The sequence below is a fragment of the Callospermophilus lateralis genome, chromosome 3 (genome assembly GCF_048772815.1).
Source record: "Callospermophilus lateralis isolate mCalLat2 chromosome 3, mCalLat2.hap1, whole genome shotgun sequence".
NCBI lineage: Eukaryota > Metazoa > Chordata > Mammalia > Rodentia > Sciuridae > Callospermophilus > Callospermophilus lateralis.
Genome location: NC_135307.1, coordinates 17,047,036 through 17,066,623, shown reverse-complemented (window position 1 = coordinate 17,066,623; position 19,588 = coordinate 17,047,036). Strand labels below are relative to the sequence as shown.

The 19,588-nt window shown below is 33.7% G+C and overlaps 1 protein-coding gene across 5 annotated transcripts in view; it reads left to right on the top strand.

Annotated features, from left to right (window-relative positions):
- Spata7 (spermatogenesis associated 7) overlaps positions 1-19,588 on the top strand; it is a 33,420-nt gene extending 13,832 nt beyond the window's left edge. For 4 of the 5 annotated variants that reach the window (XM_076848041.1, XM_076848040.1, XM_076848039.1 and 1 more), the window contains 8 exons: positions 1,314-1,447; positions 8,036-8,508; positions 9,900-9,966; positions 10,395-10,510; positions 12,023-12,076; positions 16,173-16,250; positions 18,647-18,704; positions 18,958-19,588. In XM_076848041.1, the coding sequence (XP_076704156.1) occupies positions 1,314-1,447; positions 8,036-8,508; positions 9,900-9,966; positions 10,395-10,510; positions 12,023-12,076; positions 16,173-16,250; positions 18,647-18,704; positions 18,958-19,554 (1,577 nt within the window). In that variant the 3' untranslated portion in view covers positions 19,555-19,588. The remainder of the gene's footprint in view (positions 1-1,313; positions 1,448-8,035; positions 8,509-9,899; positions 9,967-10,394; positions 10,511-12,022; positions 12,077-16,172; positions 16,251-18,646; positions 18,705-18,957) is intronic. The other variant, XM_076848042.1, reaches the window with a different exon arrangement.

Genomic DNA, 19,588 nt, shown 5'->3' with positions numbered 1-19,588 from the left:
CCTATTTAGTGGTAATCTTCTTCTCATGCTCTTCCTCCCTATCCCATTTTGAGTCACCCCCTTATAAAAAATTAAATTTTTAATTTTCTAGTTTTTCTTCTGCATCATATTAGTAACTTTTTTTATAGCACACACACACACACAGACACACACACACAAAAAAAAAAACCTGATTTAATATTTACAAGCTTTGAAAATCTAAATCATTTGAATTAAAATAGTTTTACCCAGTTTTCAGTGGAGCAGAGAAGTCTTTAACTATGTGTCAAATCTAATTGGAAAGCTTTCCTCAATTTTCATACTGGTATTAATTTACTGAGTAATAGTTTTATAAAAGAAAATTATCTTTTTTAAGTTGTTTAATAAAAAACCTGAAAGCATATGTATAGTTGAAATCTTAACTATACATATAAATTACCTTAGTTTGTTTTTTAAACTTATAGAAATTTTTATAAAGAAATTCTGATTCAGGATGATTTTCAACTTGAAATTATTTTGTTTACTAATTTGGATTTCTAAATTCATAAAAAGAATGTTAGATTTTTAATTTTATACGAAAATGCATTATCTTACCAATAGTCAACCTTCTATTTAATTTTGAAATTTGACTAGCTTAATCATTACACCAGTTTTTCTTTATACAGTGATATAGCAATTCAGTGCCTGACTTAAAGCACACCAGAAAGTGTAAATCCATTTTGTTTGCTTTTTTAAATGAACAGCAGTTAAGAGAAATAGAAGTCAGTTGCCTTCTGATTGAAAATGTTTTTAAAATGTAATGGCTTTTTGAGGTCAGGTCTCCCTATGTTGCCCAGGCTGGCCTTGATCTGGGCTCAAGCAGATCTTCTGCCTCAGCCTCCAGAGTACCTGGGACTGTAGGCATGTGCTACCACACCTGGCTATAGCATCATAAATAATTTAACATTTTAATAGCATACGATGCTATTGACAATATATCATTTGGGAAGAAGTCTGGACTAATTGAAATTCTGCATCTGGCAGTTACATAGTCACAAACAACATGTGGAATCTTCATATCTCTATGAATACCTACTAAGGAATTACTTTCTTATGCCCTTAGGCTTGCTCACATCAAGTTTATGCTCATTAGTTAATCCTTTTAGAATTTCCATAAATTTACATATTTGTCAATATTTCTCTTCATTCAAAAACTATATGGATTTTATTTATATAGCATAGTGTAAATATTTTTAGCAAGAAAAATGTATCATTTTTTTAATTTAGTGTAACAAGTCCAAAAATTAAATTTTCTATCTTGTTGCATATTTTTAAAGGTTTGTTTTTCACCTTAGATGCAGACCAACAACGAAGAGAGAAACTCAAAAAAGAATTAGCACGATATGAAAAAGAGTTTAAATTAGCTAAAGCTGCATTGCAGACCAATTCTAAAAATAATTCCAAGTCATTTTTTAACACCATATCAAAGGTAAGATTATATTTTTACTTTTTAAAAATTTTTTTGTTATACATGACAGTAGAATGCATTTATGCACTTTGATATATTATTCATAGATGAGATATAATTTCTCATTTTTCTGAATGTACATGTTGCACTCAGAAAAATGAGACATTATTTTTCATTTTCAATTCAGTCATATTGGTCATGTAGTCACATATGTACATACAGTAACAATGTCTGTTTCATTCTTCTGTCTTTTCTATCCCCACCTCTCCTCCCCTCCACTCCCATCACTTCCCTCTACCTAATCTAAGGTAATGCTGTTCTTCCCTCGTGCCCCCCACCTTATTATGAATTAGCATCTGCATATTAGAGAAAACATTCAGGCTTTGGTTTTGTGCGATTGGCTTATTTTGTGTAGCACGGTATTCTCCAACTCCAACCATTTACTGGCAAATGCCATAATTTCACTCTTCTTTAAAGCTGAGTAATATTCCATTGAGTATATATACCACATTTTCACAGACATAATTTTACTTTTTAGGTGAAACCTGACTTTCTGATAATATTCTGCTGTAGGCTAGGGTCAGCAAACTTTCACTATTGAGAACTAGATGTTTCATATTTTCCGTGTCTTGGGCCACACAGTCTCTGTTACAACTACTCTGCCACTGGGAAGAGTCCACAGACAATACATAAATGAATTGGCTTAATGGTGTTTCACTAAAATTTTACTAACAAAAAAGATAGTAGGTGAGCCACAACCCCAACCCCCATTGATTAATTCACTTAATTAAACCAACCCTGTGTTCCTAGAATAAGTTTGGGACAACCTTCCCCCCAATTAGCTAGTATATTTTAAGAATTATATCTGTGTTGATGAGATTGGTATATACTGTTCTTCACACTAGGCTCTGCATAAGAGTTTATGTAAGATGGATACTATTTCTTGCCTGTTTGAAAAAGTGAAGCTATCTAGTCCTAGAGTTGTCCTTGAGGGATGGTTGTTAGTTTCAGATTTATTGTATATCATAGATGAAGAACTATTCTTTGGATGTGTGTGTGTGTGTGTGTGTGTGTGTGTGTGTGTGTGTATGTGAAAGAGAGAGAGAGAAGAGGAATGTACTTGTTTTCATTTAAATTTATAGACATTGCCCAACTACTCAGAAGGCTGTAACAAGAGGATCACTTGAGCACAGGAGTTAGGCAACCTGTGCTACAGAGAGATTCTTTCTTTCTTTCTTTCTTTATGTATTTATTTATTTATTTTTTAGTTTTAGGTGGACACAAAATCTTTTATTTTTTACATTTATGTGGTGCTGAGGATCGAACTCAGTGCCTCATGCATGCTAGGTGAGCACAATACCACTGAGCCACAACCCCAGCCCCTCCTCTTTCTTTTTTAAATAAGGTTTTTTTTACTAGAAAAGTATTGCTCAATAACTAGACTTTGGAGACAATGTTTTTTAAAAAAATTGTCCATAGAGGGGTGTGTGTGTGTGTGTGTGTGTGTGTATGCTTAAAACAGGTGTATCGTCTCATTGGGTGTTTGATTTTTTTTTTAATTGATCAATTGTGAAATTTAGAGATGTATGTGATTCATTGAGCAGAAGTTTCCCAAAGAGACCATGGGCATTTATAATCTTGTTATACCTTATATCAGAACTATAATTGCAATTTATGTTATTAGTTGATGGCTTTTCTGTATAAACTGTCAAAAACTACTAGTTCATGAATTTATAAATGTACCCAAATATTTTAATTTCTGCAGGTTTTGTTTTCAGAGTGTAAGAGAATAAAGGAATTATTGAAATGCAAAAAAAAAAAAAAAAAAGATGGTAGGTCAGAATTAGAGTGCCAGTTATAGTTTGCTGACCTTGGCTATAAAGTTTTTTTGTGATTCCCTTTAAACTCTAATTTAAAAAGTCCTCTCTTATTCGTAGTTTACTAAGAGGTCCCTCCCCCCGCCCCCGCTTTCTCATGAATGGATGTTAATTTTTTCTAATGTTTTTTTGCATCTCTTGAAATGATTTTTCTCTTAATCTGCTAATGTAGTGAATTACAACACTTTCTCATGTTAAACTAACTTTGCATCCCAAGTATAAACAGAACTTGTTCATGATCATGACCTTTTTGTACATTGCTGGATTCAGTTGCTAATATTTTGTTTACGATTTTGGCATCTGTTATTGACATGGGCTTTCATTTTTCTTTTTTTTTTTTTTGTTCCTCTGGTCTATGCTATCCTATAAAATAAACTGAGCACTCTTCTGTCTTTCTCTGTATGCTAGACTAGCTTATATAAATTTGAAATTACTCATTCTTTGAATTTGGTAGAACTCAAAATTTACATTTTTAATTTTAAAAATTTCAGCATCTACAAAAATAGAATAGGTAATGAACCCACATGTTCCGTCACCCACATGTTACAACGACCAGCTTGTGGCCAGTCTTCCATTATCTGTGTTCCTGCTTACTGCCTCCTTCTCAGGTTATTTTGATGTCAATTCCAGATACTATATAATTCTACCCATAAACATTTCAGTATATATCTAAAAGGTAGACTTTTTAAAACCATAACTGTAATACCATCCTTATATTTTAAAATTAATAAGAATTGTTTAATATCATCAAATATTAAGTATTGCGATTTCCCCCATGGGCTCATAAACATTTTTGTTAGAAGTAGTGTAAAATTTCAATTAATTGACAAGCTTTTTTAAATTCATAGCTTTCTCTCCCCACTATATTTTATCCTTGTATAATTTATATATTAGGGAGGAAACTGGGTTATTTGTCTTGGCTTATGATTTTTTTGTGGACCATTAGATAAGGCAAATTTAGGTTGTGGTCTTGTGTGAGGATAGCATATGACTTCAAGTTCTCAAATGTCAGTGGTTCCTTTCCACTTACTTCCAGGATTCAAGATAGGTCAGTTTCCTTGTTAGTCACCTCACTAGGGCACAGCCACTGAGAGTATCCCAGACATGCACACATGGGCTGGGTCCCTGGGCATTGTTTTCTACTGCTAGCACCCATGATGTGGTAAAATATTGCCTGTCTGGCCCCCCCAAAAAAAAATATAGAGAGAGAGATGGGGGGGGTGGGGGAGGGAGAGAGAGAGAGAAAGTACTTGGTAAGCATGTACCAAGTACTATATTTATTTTCCAGCTCTTTTCATTGCAGATGCAGATGTGATTTATCAGTAAGCAGAGAGAAAGATTAAGGGTATGTGTGACATACTAATGAGTCTGGATTTTTGCCCCTTGAGAAATATGGGGAAGCTATAGAGCAGTTGTGAGGCTACATCCTCATCATACACATTGTACACTTCATAAAGATAACACTGGCTACAGTGAAGGGTGGGCTAATTATGAGACAGTTGTAGTAAGCTGAGAAGGAAAGTTAAGACCTAATCTTAAAGCAGTGTAGACAGCACAAGGAATACATTTAAGAGATATCAGAAAGGAGAATCCCCTGACCTTGGTGACTGATTCAGTGCTGTGAAGGGCAGGAGGCAGGTTGTTGACTTGGGCACCTAGGGGAATGGCAGTATGTCATTATTGCAGTGGTGACAGCAGGATGAAGTGTGTGCAGGCTTCTTCAGGGGTGGGGATACCATAAGGTACCAGTTCACTTCTTGGGACATGTCTGACTTGAGGTGCCTTTGGAGCATCCTAATATATTCAGTAGATAGCTGAATAGATGCATCTGTGTTAGGAAAGAGATGGGGGCTGAAAATAGATTTGGGAGTCATCAGGGGAGCAGTGAATATTATGATAACTCCCCACCAAGATTATTTTCTAGATAAAGGACCAGAAATAGAGCACTTCCTTGAGAATAAATCTGCTCTATGTTCTGTAATATAATTTGCCATCTGGGAATCTGTTCATCAATATTTGACTCACCAAGTAGCTTTCCATTTTTAGTGAATGTATTTTTTAACTGAAAATTAAGATATTTCTATGCTCCAACATTTTGAATATAAATTAGTAATTATATTTCAAGATAAGAATGGGGTTTATTGAAAACAAAAATTATATATTTCAATATGTCTGTGTATTTTTATGTATCTGTTGTGTTTATAAAATATAAAGAAAATATATTACTTATATATTACATTTTTATTGTCTGTAAATGTTTTCTATTTGTTTTTTTTCTTTAGCTCCTATAAACCTATACCTTGTTTGCCTCCATAAAAGTTCATTTGTTCTTTATATGTTTTATTGACTCCATTTAGAACTCACAGTAATTTGCTTACATTTTTGATAAGCCTTAAAGATAAATATTCTAGACTCATTCGCATCATTTTAAATTATTAGTTTGAGCCATATATTTTGACAATTTGATGGATTTTTTATTAACAGACACAACCTATATTCTCTGAAAAAACTGTTATAATTAAAAAGAAAATACTCAGTGGGCTTTGTGGCTCACGCCTCTCTAATCCCTGCGACTCAGGAGGCTGAGGCAGTAGCATGGCAAGTTTGAGGCTAACCACAGCAGTATAGTGAGACCCTGTCTCAGAATTTAAAAAACAGCTAGGATGTAGCTCAGTGATAGAGTGCCCCTGTATTCTATCCCCACTACCACAAAAAGAAAAATGAAAGAGGAGGAAGGAGGGAGGAAAGGAAGTGAGAGGAAGGAAGGAAACACTAGCTTCGGCCTCTGGATGTCAGGGCTGTTTACACGCATGAGATCTTTTCTTCTAATTGCCATACTCCTGGGCTACTTTTCTTCTCACACTGACCCACATGCAGTCACTTTCAGGACCTTTCTAAGCCCTTCCAGACTTCCACACAGACTCATGCACTACTTAGCCAGGGATCCAATTCTACTCTACTCACACTAGTGTGGCACGTACTTTGTGCTAGTAAGACTAATTGAACGTCATGTGGGTTCTACGTCATGTTCTCTATTTCTGATAAATATATGAGACATTTTTAAAGCAGTATAAAAATGCTTTCAGTATAATTTGAGAAAAAAGTTATATATTTTTTTCTAAATGAAGTATGTAACAGTGGGAAGCAAGAGGAATTCATTTCTTTTATAAAACATAATTTAAACTTTTTTGCAAAGCAGCGTTAGATTTTCAGATAATTTGTATCCATCCTATTCTGCACTTGAATGTATTCAATTGTTTAAAAATCTGACAGTTGGAAAACCTTTCTATATTATTTCTTCTGATACTTATCCCTGAAAAAGATTTAGTACTCTGATGTTCTATAATTATAAAAGCGGGTAGGTGTTCTTGATAAGCAAACGTGATGAGTACATAAACTGTGTAATGATTATTACTTTCCATAAATTCTGAGTCACAGGAACAGTTTACAGCAGATTACATCAGACTATAAGGGTGACATAACAGTGAGTGATCAGATTACCACCAGACTTTTGGGTCTATTGACATATAATTGATGAATTCTTCTCTGTTTTCAGAACTTCACGATGATCTGCTATTCAATATGTGGTGAATTTACTAGTATATTACATATTGCTGTGTGAATATCTATGTAAGCTTCTGATTATTGTAACTAAAAGAAACAGTTATACCCTCAAAAAGCAGATTAATACAGTTGATTTCATGCTGTGTTCTTGTTTCCAAGGAAAGAAAAAGTAGGAAACAAGGTAGAGATGGTAGATATGAAAATTCAGGAAAGTTTTATGCTTTCAGTCACTTCTGAAGCAATTTTTTCCAGCCCATATCAAACAGAAAAAGTATATTTCTATTTCTTTTTCTTTTCAGTATGGAAAATAAACCCAAGGCCTTGCATTTGGTAGGCAGATACTCTATCACTGAACCATGTCCTCAATCCTATATTTCTATCTTGAAAAGACTCTCTTTCGTAGTTCATTTTTAGTAAAAATTCACTACTGATAAGAATTTCTTACAGTAATTAATGCCTTATTCATTTCTGTTTCCTCTGACCTTACCTTATTCTATATAAATAATTCCTATGATATTTAATTAATAGCCCTGTAGCATTTTTTTTCAGATTGTACTTAGAATTTTCTTTCCAAGAGCCAAACTCTTTGAGTATGTAATGTGATCCTAGTTTGGGAACACTTTTTAAAACTTTTTAATGCCCTGGTGATTCAAACTTGAATGCCACAATACTTACTTGTTTTGGAAAGGAAAAAGGTGACATGACCTATTTTAGAAAGTAGTCATAATATCGTTATCTGCAGTTTTTTTACTTAGAAATTGTTAGCTGACCTGTTCATTACCAGAAAATAAATTTAAATCAGGTTAAGATTCCTTGTGCTGTAAAAAAAAAATCTAAAATTACATAATTTTCAAATAAATTTTAGAAACAGATGATACATGGTAAAGAGCTTTGGTTTGGCCTTGGTTTGAATCTGTGAGACCCTGAACCTCAGTTTCTTCATTTATAAATAAAGAGGGGATAGGGATTTAGCTCAGGGGTAGAGTTCTTGCCTCATGTGTGCAAGGCTCTGGGTTTAATCCAAAAAAAAAAAGAGGCAGAGGGTATAAATTTACCACTGTTCAAAAGTTGATGTGCAGAATAAATGAGTTATACATGTAAATTAATCAGGAATTCCCAACTATGTGAATTTCTAATGCAATTGACGACTCAAATCAAATGTTCTTAGCCCTCAGGGGAACCACAAGACCAGAATGTGTTAATAGAAGAAATGAATGGATCTCCATCCTTTGAGCAGTCACTCGTACCTTCTTCAGAGAGACTACACCTAAGTCTACCTAAGTCTGATAAAAGCCTCATGAATGGTGTTGAGAACTCCAGGTCCTCCCCATCCTGCGTAGATTATGTAGCTTCCAGCCCCAGGAAGCCATGCTCTGGAAACATGTATGGCAGAAGGCCCAGGAGCACATTCCCAAATTCCCATCGCTTTCAGTTAGTTATTTCAAAGGCACCCAGTAGGGATCTTTTGGATAAACATTCTGAACTCTTTTCTAATAACAAACAATTGCCATTCACTCCACGCACTTTAAAAACAGAAGCAAAATCTTTCCTGTCACAGTATCGATATTATACACCTGCCAAAAGAAAAAAGAATTTTACAGAACAGCGAATGGAAGCCGAAACCCAGACTGAATTAAGCAGGTATGGCACGTCTGAAAATAAATTAATTAAGCCATATTCTTGTCTATCCATTGTGTACCTTATGTGCCGGACCAAGGTCTGGTGAGACCATTTTGATTGTAATGAAATTAATGTGACTCTTCCCTGTTTTTTTTTTCTTTTGTTTTTTTTTTTTAATATTTTTTTAATTGTAGATGGACAGAACACTTTTATTTATTTATTTATTTATTTATTTATTTATTTATTATTTTTGTTTGTTTGTTTATTTATTTATTTTTGGTGGTGCTGGGGATTGAACCCAGAGCTTTGAGCATGAGAGGCAAGCACTCTACCAATTGAGCTATATCCCCGCCTACATTTATTTATTTTTATGTGGTACTGAGGATCAAACCCAGGGCCTCACATGTGCCAGGCAGGTGCTCTACCACTGAGCTACAACCCCAGCCCTGACTCTTCTATATCTCATTAGATCTATCAGAGGAATTGTTTTAAAAAAAAAGAAAGAAAGAAAGCTGTTAATCTTGTCGAGTTCTTTATAAATATGAATGTTACAAAATTTAATTTATTATTCAAACAGTTCTAGAACTTTTGTATGCTTTTAATTATACTTTCGGAAAATCCTTAAAATATGTCATCAGACAGCATTTGTGTAAATATGCATATTGATTCCGGTTAAAAGTGGCAAAACAATGGCTGGGAGAGGATGTAAAAGCAACCCTTCATGCAGCTATCCCTGTGCAGATACTCAATCTATGCAGCAACAACAGCCCAGGATAATTTAGGCAATTGGTATAATGTCTGGAAATTAAGTATGATTTGCCTCAGTAATGGTTTTACATACAGTAATGCCTGATAAATATTCATTAAAAATTTGCCAAATGATTAAAGAAACAAATTTTATAATATTACATAAACAGTTTGATACTAGTATTTAGTTATTTTAGAAAATAAAAAGCTGACTAGTACTCTTTCATATAGATATTTATTCAGTTATCTAACATATAGATAAGAAGTGCAGTAATATCAGATGATCTACATATATTAAATAAAAATTAAGAAATTGAATCTCTGATAGAACTTGCCAAGCGGGGGAGAACTGAGGAAAACAAGTGTATTGTGTCCTTTTATGATTATGTTTATGAATGTTATATAGATAATAGTCCCCTTGTGATTGTTCTACTGTATATTTGGCTGAAATCTAGCTACTATTCAAAAAAGTGGTGGAGTTTGGGGGTGCACATGTACTCTAAACCCCATATCTATTTTCTGATTATATAATTAGAAATTACACATTTTATAAGAGTAGGTAAATGGATCTCGTTCTCTTATGTTTATTTTTTTATAGACAGAAAAGCCTTTTATAGTGCTTTTACTTTAAAAGAATAATAATCATTTCTTTTTAAATATTACAGCTTTAATTCTGATTTTGATATAATTGAGACTAAGAACTTGACAGATTCAAAAGTCAACACAAAGCAGGTAATAAATATAAGATCTTTTTTGCATTGCCACATTTGAATTGCAGATGCTTTAATCTCTCAATATATAACTATTTGGAATATGACAAATAGTCTCTTGGTGGCACTTGTTGTATATAATATAGCCAAAAAGTAAAAGGTTTGCCTATTTACAGTCCCCTCTGAATGGCCAGATTGGTCCTGCCGAATCCAGGAAAACATTTGTTATTAGCATATACATGGTTGGTTGTCTGACTGCATAGATAGATGGATGAATAAAATACACTGAAGTATTGTTTTTAAAAATGCAGGCTTGGACTACAGAAGTTATAGTGCTTTTACTTTTACTGGATATTTCAGTTCATTTTCCTTGAAATTTGCTGTATTTTATTTCTGCTTTCATAATGCACATTTGGAGCAAATTATTTATTCTTTTTATTACATTCCCAGACATCTAATTACATGACATATAGCACCAAAGAAGAAACGACCCCTTTACTTTTACAAGGGAATGACTTAAGGTGGCACGCTGTTAAAGATGGTACTCTGCAGCCTTCTTCACAAAGGTAACCATTTACAGGAAAATTATTTTAGCTGTCTTCATCTAATTATTTTTCTGTATAACAGACATATAGTATTTACAACATAAGTACTATAGTTATATGCTTTAATCTTATAAGATTTAGTAGCAGAAGTAGTTTCACTAAAGAAGTTTTACAAAGTTAGGTGCTAAATAAAGGTTTTAATGAATTGATTTTGTTTGTGCATTAATAAAGGAATAAAGGACACTAGTATATTATTTGTTATCTGTATTCATATAAAAAAGGATTTTCCCCAAGACAGTTTCCTGACAACTGGTGTTAACCAGTTTACATGGCATCAGTAAGACTGAAGAACCTGACCATTTGAGGAGTCATAATTGATGATTTTAAATAGCCCTATAGGCTACTGCTTCATCTGTCCCTGCTATGTGGAGGCACTCTTAAGGAAATACTGATCATGTTTAGTAATTGCGGAAAACTAAACCTAAACAAAAATTATAGGAAGCAGGTGTAGGGAACCTTTGGTAACCAGTTTCAGTTATCAACTGCATTTCCGGTGTCCAAGATTGGATATGAAATGAAGTGGGTAGAATAAAGGAAAGAGTAGAAATTTTAAAAGGCAAGAATATGGGGTTGGAGTTGTGGCTCCACATTGGAGCACTTACCTAGCACATGCAAGGCCCTGGGTTTGATCCTCAGTACCACATAAAAATAGATAGAATAGAGGTATTGTGTCCAGCTACAACTAAATAAATATTTTTCTTAAAAAAATGAGTGATATGTACCAGAGCAGAAAGAAAGTACACGCCATCCCCTCAGGGCCCCGCTTCTCAAACCTCAGGTGTTTGCTAGGAAGATCTCACCTGCTAAGGCCACAGGGGGGGTTCACTGTTAACCTCTCTGTCCTTGAAATTCCTAGTGCTTCAGCACACATAACTTAATATTTATAAGGTGCTCTTGAGCTAGTCTGAATTGAATATAAAGAATGATTGAAATAAAGAAATGTGTATCTTTTCTAATAGTTTTTATATGAAAGAAGTACTATAGTTTATATATAAAAGAAGTAAAGTATTATAATTGAGTACACCTGAATTTTAGGACCTTGAAATTAATTAATGGTAATATAACTGAATAATGACAATTTATTATGACTAGCTTAATAAAAATTTCCATAGGAAAATGTTTTCAGCATTACTTATCGTTAATCTTAATCAAATTGTCATTGTATAAGGGAATTGCCATAGTATCGTTTTTAAAAGGATTTTGAATTTATAACGAGATCATCAGTTTAAAAATCTGTGTATACTACTAGCTAACATTAACTTTGGCAAGTTACTTAGCCTTTTTGATCCTTGGTGAATTTGTTAGTACATGGGGAAAATAATCCCTAAACAACTAGGTTTTGTTGTTTTTTTTAGGAAAGATTAAATTAAATCATGGATATGAAAATGTTTTAAAAATTCCAAAACATAGGAATACTTATTGTATGCCCACCAAAATGTTTTGCTAAAATATTTTGTAACTTTTTCTTTCTAGGACAGTGTGTCAGTATACCATGAAACTTCCTTCAGAAAATAAAACCTACTCCAAGTAAGATATTTTTAACCTCTTCATTTTGCTTAGTTGGAATCAAGAATTAAGAATCACAAACTGACCGCCCCTCCCCATCCTGTGGTGCATGCCTATAATCTAAGCTACTTTGGAAGCTGAGGCAGAAGGATTAAAAGTTTTGAGGGCCACCTGGGTAATTTAGCAAAATCCTGTCTCAAAATTTTTCAAAGGGTTTTGGGAATGTAACTCAAGAGAAGAATGCTCTTGGGTTCTGTCTCTGGTTCCAAAAAAGATATTAAGAATCACAGAAGCCATTATAAAATAAATCAGGATTGAACACTAATTTCCCTTACCACCTGTTTTAGATCACCATTATTATAATAGCAGCTAAATTTAAGAAAATCACTAGAATTTCTGGAATAACTTTCATTTCATTATCTCCAGTAGAAAGTTTTCCTTGGGGCTGGGGTTGTGGCTCAGTGGTGGAGCACTCGCCTTGCACATGCGGGGCCCTGTGTCCGATCCTCAACACCACATAAAAATAAAGAAATAAAATGAAGGTTTTGTGTCCAACTAATAAAATATTTTTTTAAAAAAAAGAAATTTTTCCTTAAATTAATAACTACCATATTTTTAAATAAGTGGTACTTATAATTATTGTTTATTTTGTAAATTAAAATAATAAAGAAGAGTCTTCAAGAAATACATATTTTTAGTAGTTCAGGATGCTATTCATAGAGATTTCTAACTACATCAGTTCTTTGCAGATATTATAATTGTAGTTTTTAATGTTGTTAAGTTACATTTTTAAAAGAAAATAATCTATTTATTCCAAAACTTGGCTGCTTTTAAGCAAGCAAAACCCTGTGATTCAGTTTAAAAATGAGCCTGGTACTGTGGAATGTGCTTGTAATCCCAAATTAAGGAGGCTGAGGCAGGAGAATCTCTTGAGCCTAGGACTTTGAGGCCAGCCTGGACAACATAGACCTCATCAAAAAAAAAAAAAAATGTTCTCCCAGAGAACTTCTTAAACTCATGAATGAATTCAGAAAACAGTAGCAGTATATAAAATTAACACCCATACAATTGGGATCAATTGTTTTCCTATACACCAATGATAAGTCAGCTGAAAAACTTTCCTCAAAAAATATAAACATTGATGTCACTTAGTTGCTAAGAAACCCCAAATAATCTATCTAACGAAGTGAAAGACCTCTACAATGAAAACTACAGAACACTAAAGAAAGAAATTGAATAAGACCTTAGAGGATGGAAAGATTTCCCATGCTGTTGTATAGACAGAATTAACATTGTCAAAATGGCTATACTACCAAAACTGTTATACAGATTTAATGCAATTCCTATTAAAATTCCAATGGCATTCTTCATAGAAATAGAAAATGCAATCATGAAATTCATTTGGAACAATAAGAGACCCAGAATAGCCAAAGAAATCCTTAGCAAGAAAAACGAAGCAGAACATATCACAATACCAGATTGTGTATTATTCTACAGAGGGCTAGGGTTGTGGCTCAGTGGTAAAGGACTTGCCTAGCATGTGTGAAGCACTGGGTTCAATCTTCAGCACCACATAAGAAGATAAATAAATAAAATAAAGGTATTGTGTCCACCTACAACTAAAAAGAAAAAGAAAAATTATACTACAGAGCCATAGTAACAAAAACAGCATGGTATTGGCACCAAAACGAATATGCAGATCAGTGGTACAGAATAGAAGACAGAGACAAATACAGTTATCTCATACTAGACAAAGGTGCCAAAAACCTACATTGGGAAAAAGATAAAAAAATAAAAAATAATAAAAAAATAAAAAATTCATCAAATGGTCCTGGGAAAACTGGGAATCCGTATGTAGCAAAATGAAATTAAACCCCTATCTCACCCACACAAAACTCAACACAAAGTGGATCAAGGACATAGACATTAGACCAGAGACCCTGTGCCTACTAGAAGAAAAGTAGATCTAACTCTTCCTCAATAAGACTACCAAAGCACAAGAAGTAAAATCAAGAATCAATAAATGGGAAGGCATGAAACTAAAAAGCTTCTTCACAACAAAGGAAACAATCAAGAACATGAACAGAGGTCTGAGGATGTGGCTTGAGCGGTAGTGCGCTCGTCTGGCATGCGTGCGGCCCGGGTTCAATCCTCAGCACCACATACCAACAAAGATGTTGTGTCTGCCGATAACAAAAAAAAAAAAAAAAAGAACATGAACAGAGACCTACAGAATGGAAGAAAATCTTTACCACCTGCACCTCAGAGCATTAATCTTCAGAATATACAAAGAACCAAGAAAACTTAACACCAAAAAAACCAAATAACCCAATTAGTAAATGGGTGAAGGAACTGAACAGGCACTTCACAGAAGAAGAACTACAAATGGTCAAAAAATATATGAAAAATGTTCAACATTTCTAGCAATTAGAGAGAAGCGAATCAAAACTACACTGAGATTTCTTCTCACTCCAGTCAGAATGACAATTATCAAGAATACAAGCAACAATAAGTATTGGTGAGGATGTGGGGGAAAATGTTCACTCATATATTGCTAGTGGGACTGCAAATTGGTGCAACTACTCTGGAAAGCAGTATGGAGATTTTTCAGAAAACTTGGAGTGGAACCACCATTTGACCTAGTTGTCCCACTCCTTGGTATATATGCAAAGGACTTAAAATCAGCATACTATAGTGATGCAGACACCTCACTGTTTATAGCAGCTCAATTGACAATAACCAAGCTATAGAACCAACCTGGGTTCCCTTCATCAAATGAATGGATAAAGAAAATCTTGTATATAATATTACTCAGCCATAAATAAGAATGAAATTATGGCATTTTCTGGTAAATAGATGGAACTGGAAGATATCATGCTAAGTGAAATAAGCCAGTCCCTGAAAACCAAAGGCCAAAAGTTCTCTCTGATATGTTGATGCTAACCTACAACAAGGGAGAAGTAAAGAAGTTCATTGGATTAGACAAAGGGGAATCAAGGGAAGGGAGGGAGGATGGGAATAGGAAAGACAGTAGAATGAATCAGACATAACTCTGCTATGCTCATATATGAATACATGACCAGTCCATATCATGTACATCTACAAGAATGGTTGCATTCCATGTATGTATGATATATCAAAATATACCCTACTGTCATGGATATCTAAAAACAACTTTAAAAAGTTACTTTTTGATACAGTATTTTAATCTATTATCTGATTTTCTTATTAATTATTCACCTTATATATACTTATTCAGTAATTATTTGTTATTTTTATACTTGTTATTTGTTTCTATTAATTCACTAATTTCAGCTAATTAGTATTGTCACTTCCTTATAATAGCTTCTAAAATATAGTTAATCTCATGATAGTATAATAAAGAAATATGTCTAAGGGGCTGGGGTATGGCTCAGCAGCAGAGTGCTTGCCTCACACGTGCAAGGCCCTGGGTTCTCTCCTCAGCACCACATAAAAATGAATAAATAAAATAAAGGTATAAAAAAGAAAAAAAAAGAAATGTGTCTAAGTATTTATAAATCGCTGTTGCATTTTTTTTCTCCTCCTCAAGCATTTTGAGAACATAGCAAATTTTTCTTCTTAGTAAATTTCCCAACCTTAATACAAGTTGCTTCCTCTGAGCAGAAAAGGACTTCATAGTTAAAGCTCCTTCTTCTCTGCACAGCTTCCCTTTCCCTCCCACAAGGGCTTTGAGGGATGCATCTCTGCTGCTGGACATGGTCAGGAGCCAGAGGAAATGCAAATACTGCTCAGATACACTTGCTCCCAGTGGAGTTCACATCTCGTTGCCCTCTTGCCCTTGGTTGCTCTCTCTCTCTCTCTCTTTTTTTTAATTCTGTTTATTTTTCCTACTGTTATATTTTCCTCTATTATTATATTTCCTCTGTATCTTCTCACTGAGTAAACACTTATCTTTCATAATTTGAGAAAGTAAAAATATGTTTTATAATATTCCTCTCAAGTGATATCCTCTCCAGTGATAATTAACGGAAGTACATTTATAATTTAAAGAGCTGTTTCTGACTAGATAGCCATGTTTCCTGTAGTTTTCAGAAAAAATAAGCAATGATTTTTCTGTTCTGTATTGCCTTCCCAGTGATGAAGAACTGTCATATCTGAGTTTCATTGAAGATGTAACAGATGAAATTTTGAAACTTGGTTTATTTTCAAACAGGTTAGATTTTTAAAATTGTGTTATGTCAGCTGAGTTGCATATTAAATGTTTTTCATACGGTGTTAATTTCTTATTTTCATACATTAATAAATGAAAAAATATATTGCTTCTTAAGATATTATAATTGATAGCAAGTTATAGAGAATGTTTAATTCATACTCTGGGGCAAATCTACAGTTTGGGTGAATTATAAAAAAAGAATGAAGATTTTATTCATTTAAGTATTATTATATCTCTTGGTTATAGCAAACTAGTAAAATTTTTGCTTCTTATTTACAAAACTGTATAATCCCATTTTACTAATCTGAAATTGTCATGAGAATCCAAAGCAAGCATTCTTATTACAACCATTACTACTTTTAGATCTGATAAAATGAGAACAAATTAAAAGCTAGATTTGCATACTGTAAGTGAAATGGAAAGTTTGCAAAACCAGATGAGGTATTACATATCTTAAGGAAATTGAGTGTCCTGAATCTAGCTTGAACGTATATATATCTAAAATTTATTGGCACTAGGGTCTTCTTGATTGTGTAGCATAGGGGAGGACCCTAATACACATTCTCCATGCTTTCTCAGTTATAATTCTAATTTGCCAAGTGCAGACTTTTCTAGTGAATGACTTCTGTCCTTACATCAAATATTTTTAAATCAAAGCCAGCATTTTAATTATTGGAATAAAAAGCTAAATCAAAAAGACCCAAGTTTTCTGGCAGTAATTACTTCTCATTTTAAGAAGTTGGTTAAAAAAGAATATTGCATAATGGATATAGAGTTTCAGATTTGCAAGATGAAAATGTTGTAGAGCTCTGTTTTCAAACAATGTGAATATATTTAACATTACTGAAATGTACATTTTAAGAATGGGTAAGATGTCAAACAAAAGTTTGCATATAAAAGCATGTGTATTTATGCTTAAAATTTTACATTTTCTAGCTGGAGATGTAGCTCAGTTGGTAGAATACTTGCCTCACATGCACAAGGCCCTGGGATCGATCCTCAGCACCACACACACACACACACACACACACACACACACACAAAATACATTTTTCTTAAAGATGACAAGACTATTATAGCATTTTAAAATAATTGCCCAAAAAATGGAATCTACCTAAATGTTGAATAGTAAAGGTTTGGTTGAATGAGTTGTAGAATATTTATTAGAATGAATTCTGTTCAGCAATTAAAAACAAAGTGGTAGGCCTGGAAGTGTGGCTTAGTGGTGGACACTTGTCTAGTGTATGCAAGGCCCAGGATTCCATCCCCAGCACCATACACATGCACAGAATTGCAAAAGTAGATTTATTGGTACAGAAAGATCTTCAAATATATATATATAGTTGAGCAGAAAAAAAGTAGGTATCTAAACAGTATTTATTGTTTTATTCCAGTTTTGGTAAAGAAATATGCAAGCATAGAAAAATACCTAAGCATTAATATTCCAAAATGTTAACAGTAACTAGAAAAAGTAAAATATAGGTTTCTTGGACTTTTAAAACATTTTTATTTATTTTATTTTATTTTATTTTTTTAAAGAGAGAGAGAGAGAGAGAGAGAGAATTTTAATATTTATTTTTTTAGTTTTCGGCGGACACAACATCTTTGTTTGTATGTGGTGCTGAGGACCGAACCCGGGCCGCTAGCATGCCAGGCGAGCGCACTACCGCTTGAGCCACATCCCCAGCCCTTAAAACATTTTTAGATAATTTAGAACTACCAGCTCTAAGGTTGGCTCATAACTTCCATAATAACATAAATCAGTTTTTTTTTTTTTGAGGAACCATTAACAACCATTAATTTATCATAAACAAGCATGATGTAGTCAAAAGAATAAATTCTGTGGAGCCTGTCACATCTTAGTTAAATCATCTTAATGGCTTGAGTCCTAAACTATCATCTTAGTGATATTGTTTTCTCATCTTTAAAAACCATTTTGACAGTGCTGTTCTTTTCCTATCATTGGACAGAATTAAAGGAAACATGATTATTATGTGTCTAGCACAAATATCTAGCTCTTTGTGGAACTTGTAGGTGGTAACTTTTAAGTTTTTATGTGGACTGACCATCAGTAGAATTTTTCATGTATAATTTAGGAAGCATTGTAAAATAGCTCTGTGAGAGGATTTTCTTTAGGGTTTTGTGTGTATGTGAAAGAAAGGGAAGGAAAAACTTCTAATGCTGCATGTGTGGTGGAGAGAGCTTTTGGGAGTGAGTGGCTTCCTGGCTTCCAAGCTGGAGAATTTGACAGTGTTATCAGAGAGGGATTAGTCTTTAGTTTCAAGAGAAAAGATCAATCCAAAAAATATTTTCCATCTTTCAGTAGTTTGGGTATTATGTGGCTATTTTATATTTTCTCATTTTAAGACATTAACATTTTTATTTATCATTTTTAGGTTTTTAGAACGACTGTTTGAGCGACATATAGAACAAAATAAACAGCATCTGGACGAGGTTTGTCTTTCCTTAGAATTTCATTAGATTAATTCTAATACAGAAATTTTTATACCGTCAAAGAATGCATTAAAATCAAGAATTTTTTCCCTTGCACTTTTTGTGGGGGTAGCGGTGGGTGAAGCAGGGGCAGTGGAAAGGAATGCATTAACCCTGATGAGATGAGCAGCCTCACAGACAAAAGTTATTCAATTTGATTAGTTTAACTGATGTGATTACTCTCATAATTATGTTATTATTTTCTTAATACTAGGGGAAAATGCGACATCTGCTGCATAGCCTGAAGAGAGATTTGGGCTGCACATCTGAGGACAATTCAGTACAGCTAAAGAATGTCAATATGTTGAATTTCCTTAGGACTGTGAATTCAGAACAAAATGAATTAAAAAATGAAAATGTTTCAGTAATTCAACAGGAAAACCAACAATACCGAAAGGCTTTAGATATGTTGTCATCTGCACCAAAGGATGAAAAAGAGAGGTTCTCTCTAACGGGTGAATTTTTCTTACCCATCTATGAATCAAAGTATTCAGAAGGGGTTATAATTCAGCAGGTGAATGATGAAACAAATCTTAAACCTTCAAGTTGTGATGAAAGCAATCCAAGTATTTCAGACGATTTAATAAACCAGGAAACTTCTGTGTGTGTCATTGAAGGTGATAGTGACACTGAAAAGGTTGATAGTGACACTGAAAAGGTTGATGCTTCAGATGAATTATGTTGTCTTAGCACATCATGCTCCCAGCCTGTGCAGTTCTCTAGTGTCAGAGGTAACCGTAATCATGACAAGGAGTTATCAGTGCTTAAAATCATGGAAATGAGCATTGAAGACTGCCCTTCGAATGTTTGACCTTCATTAATAAATGTTCCTCAATGCCAGTAAA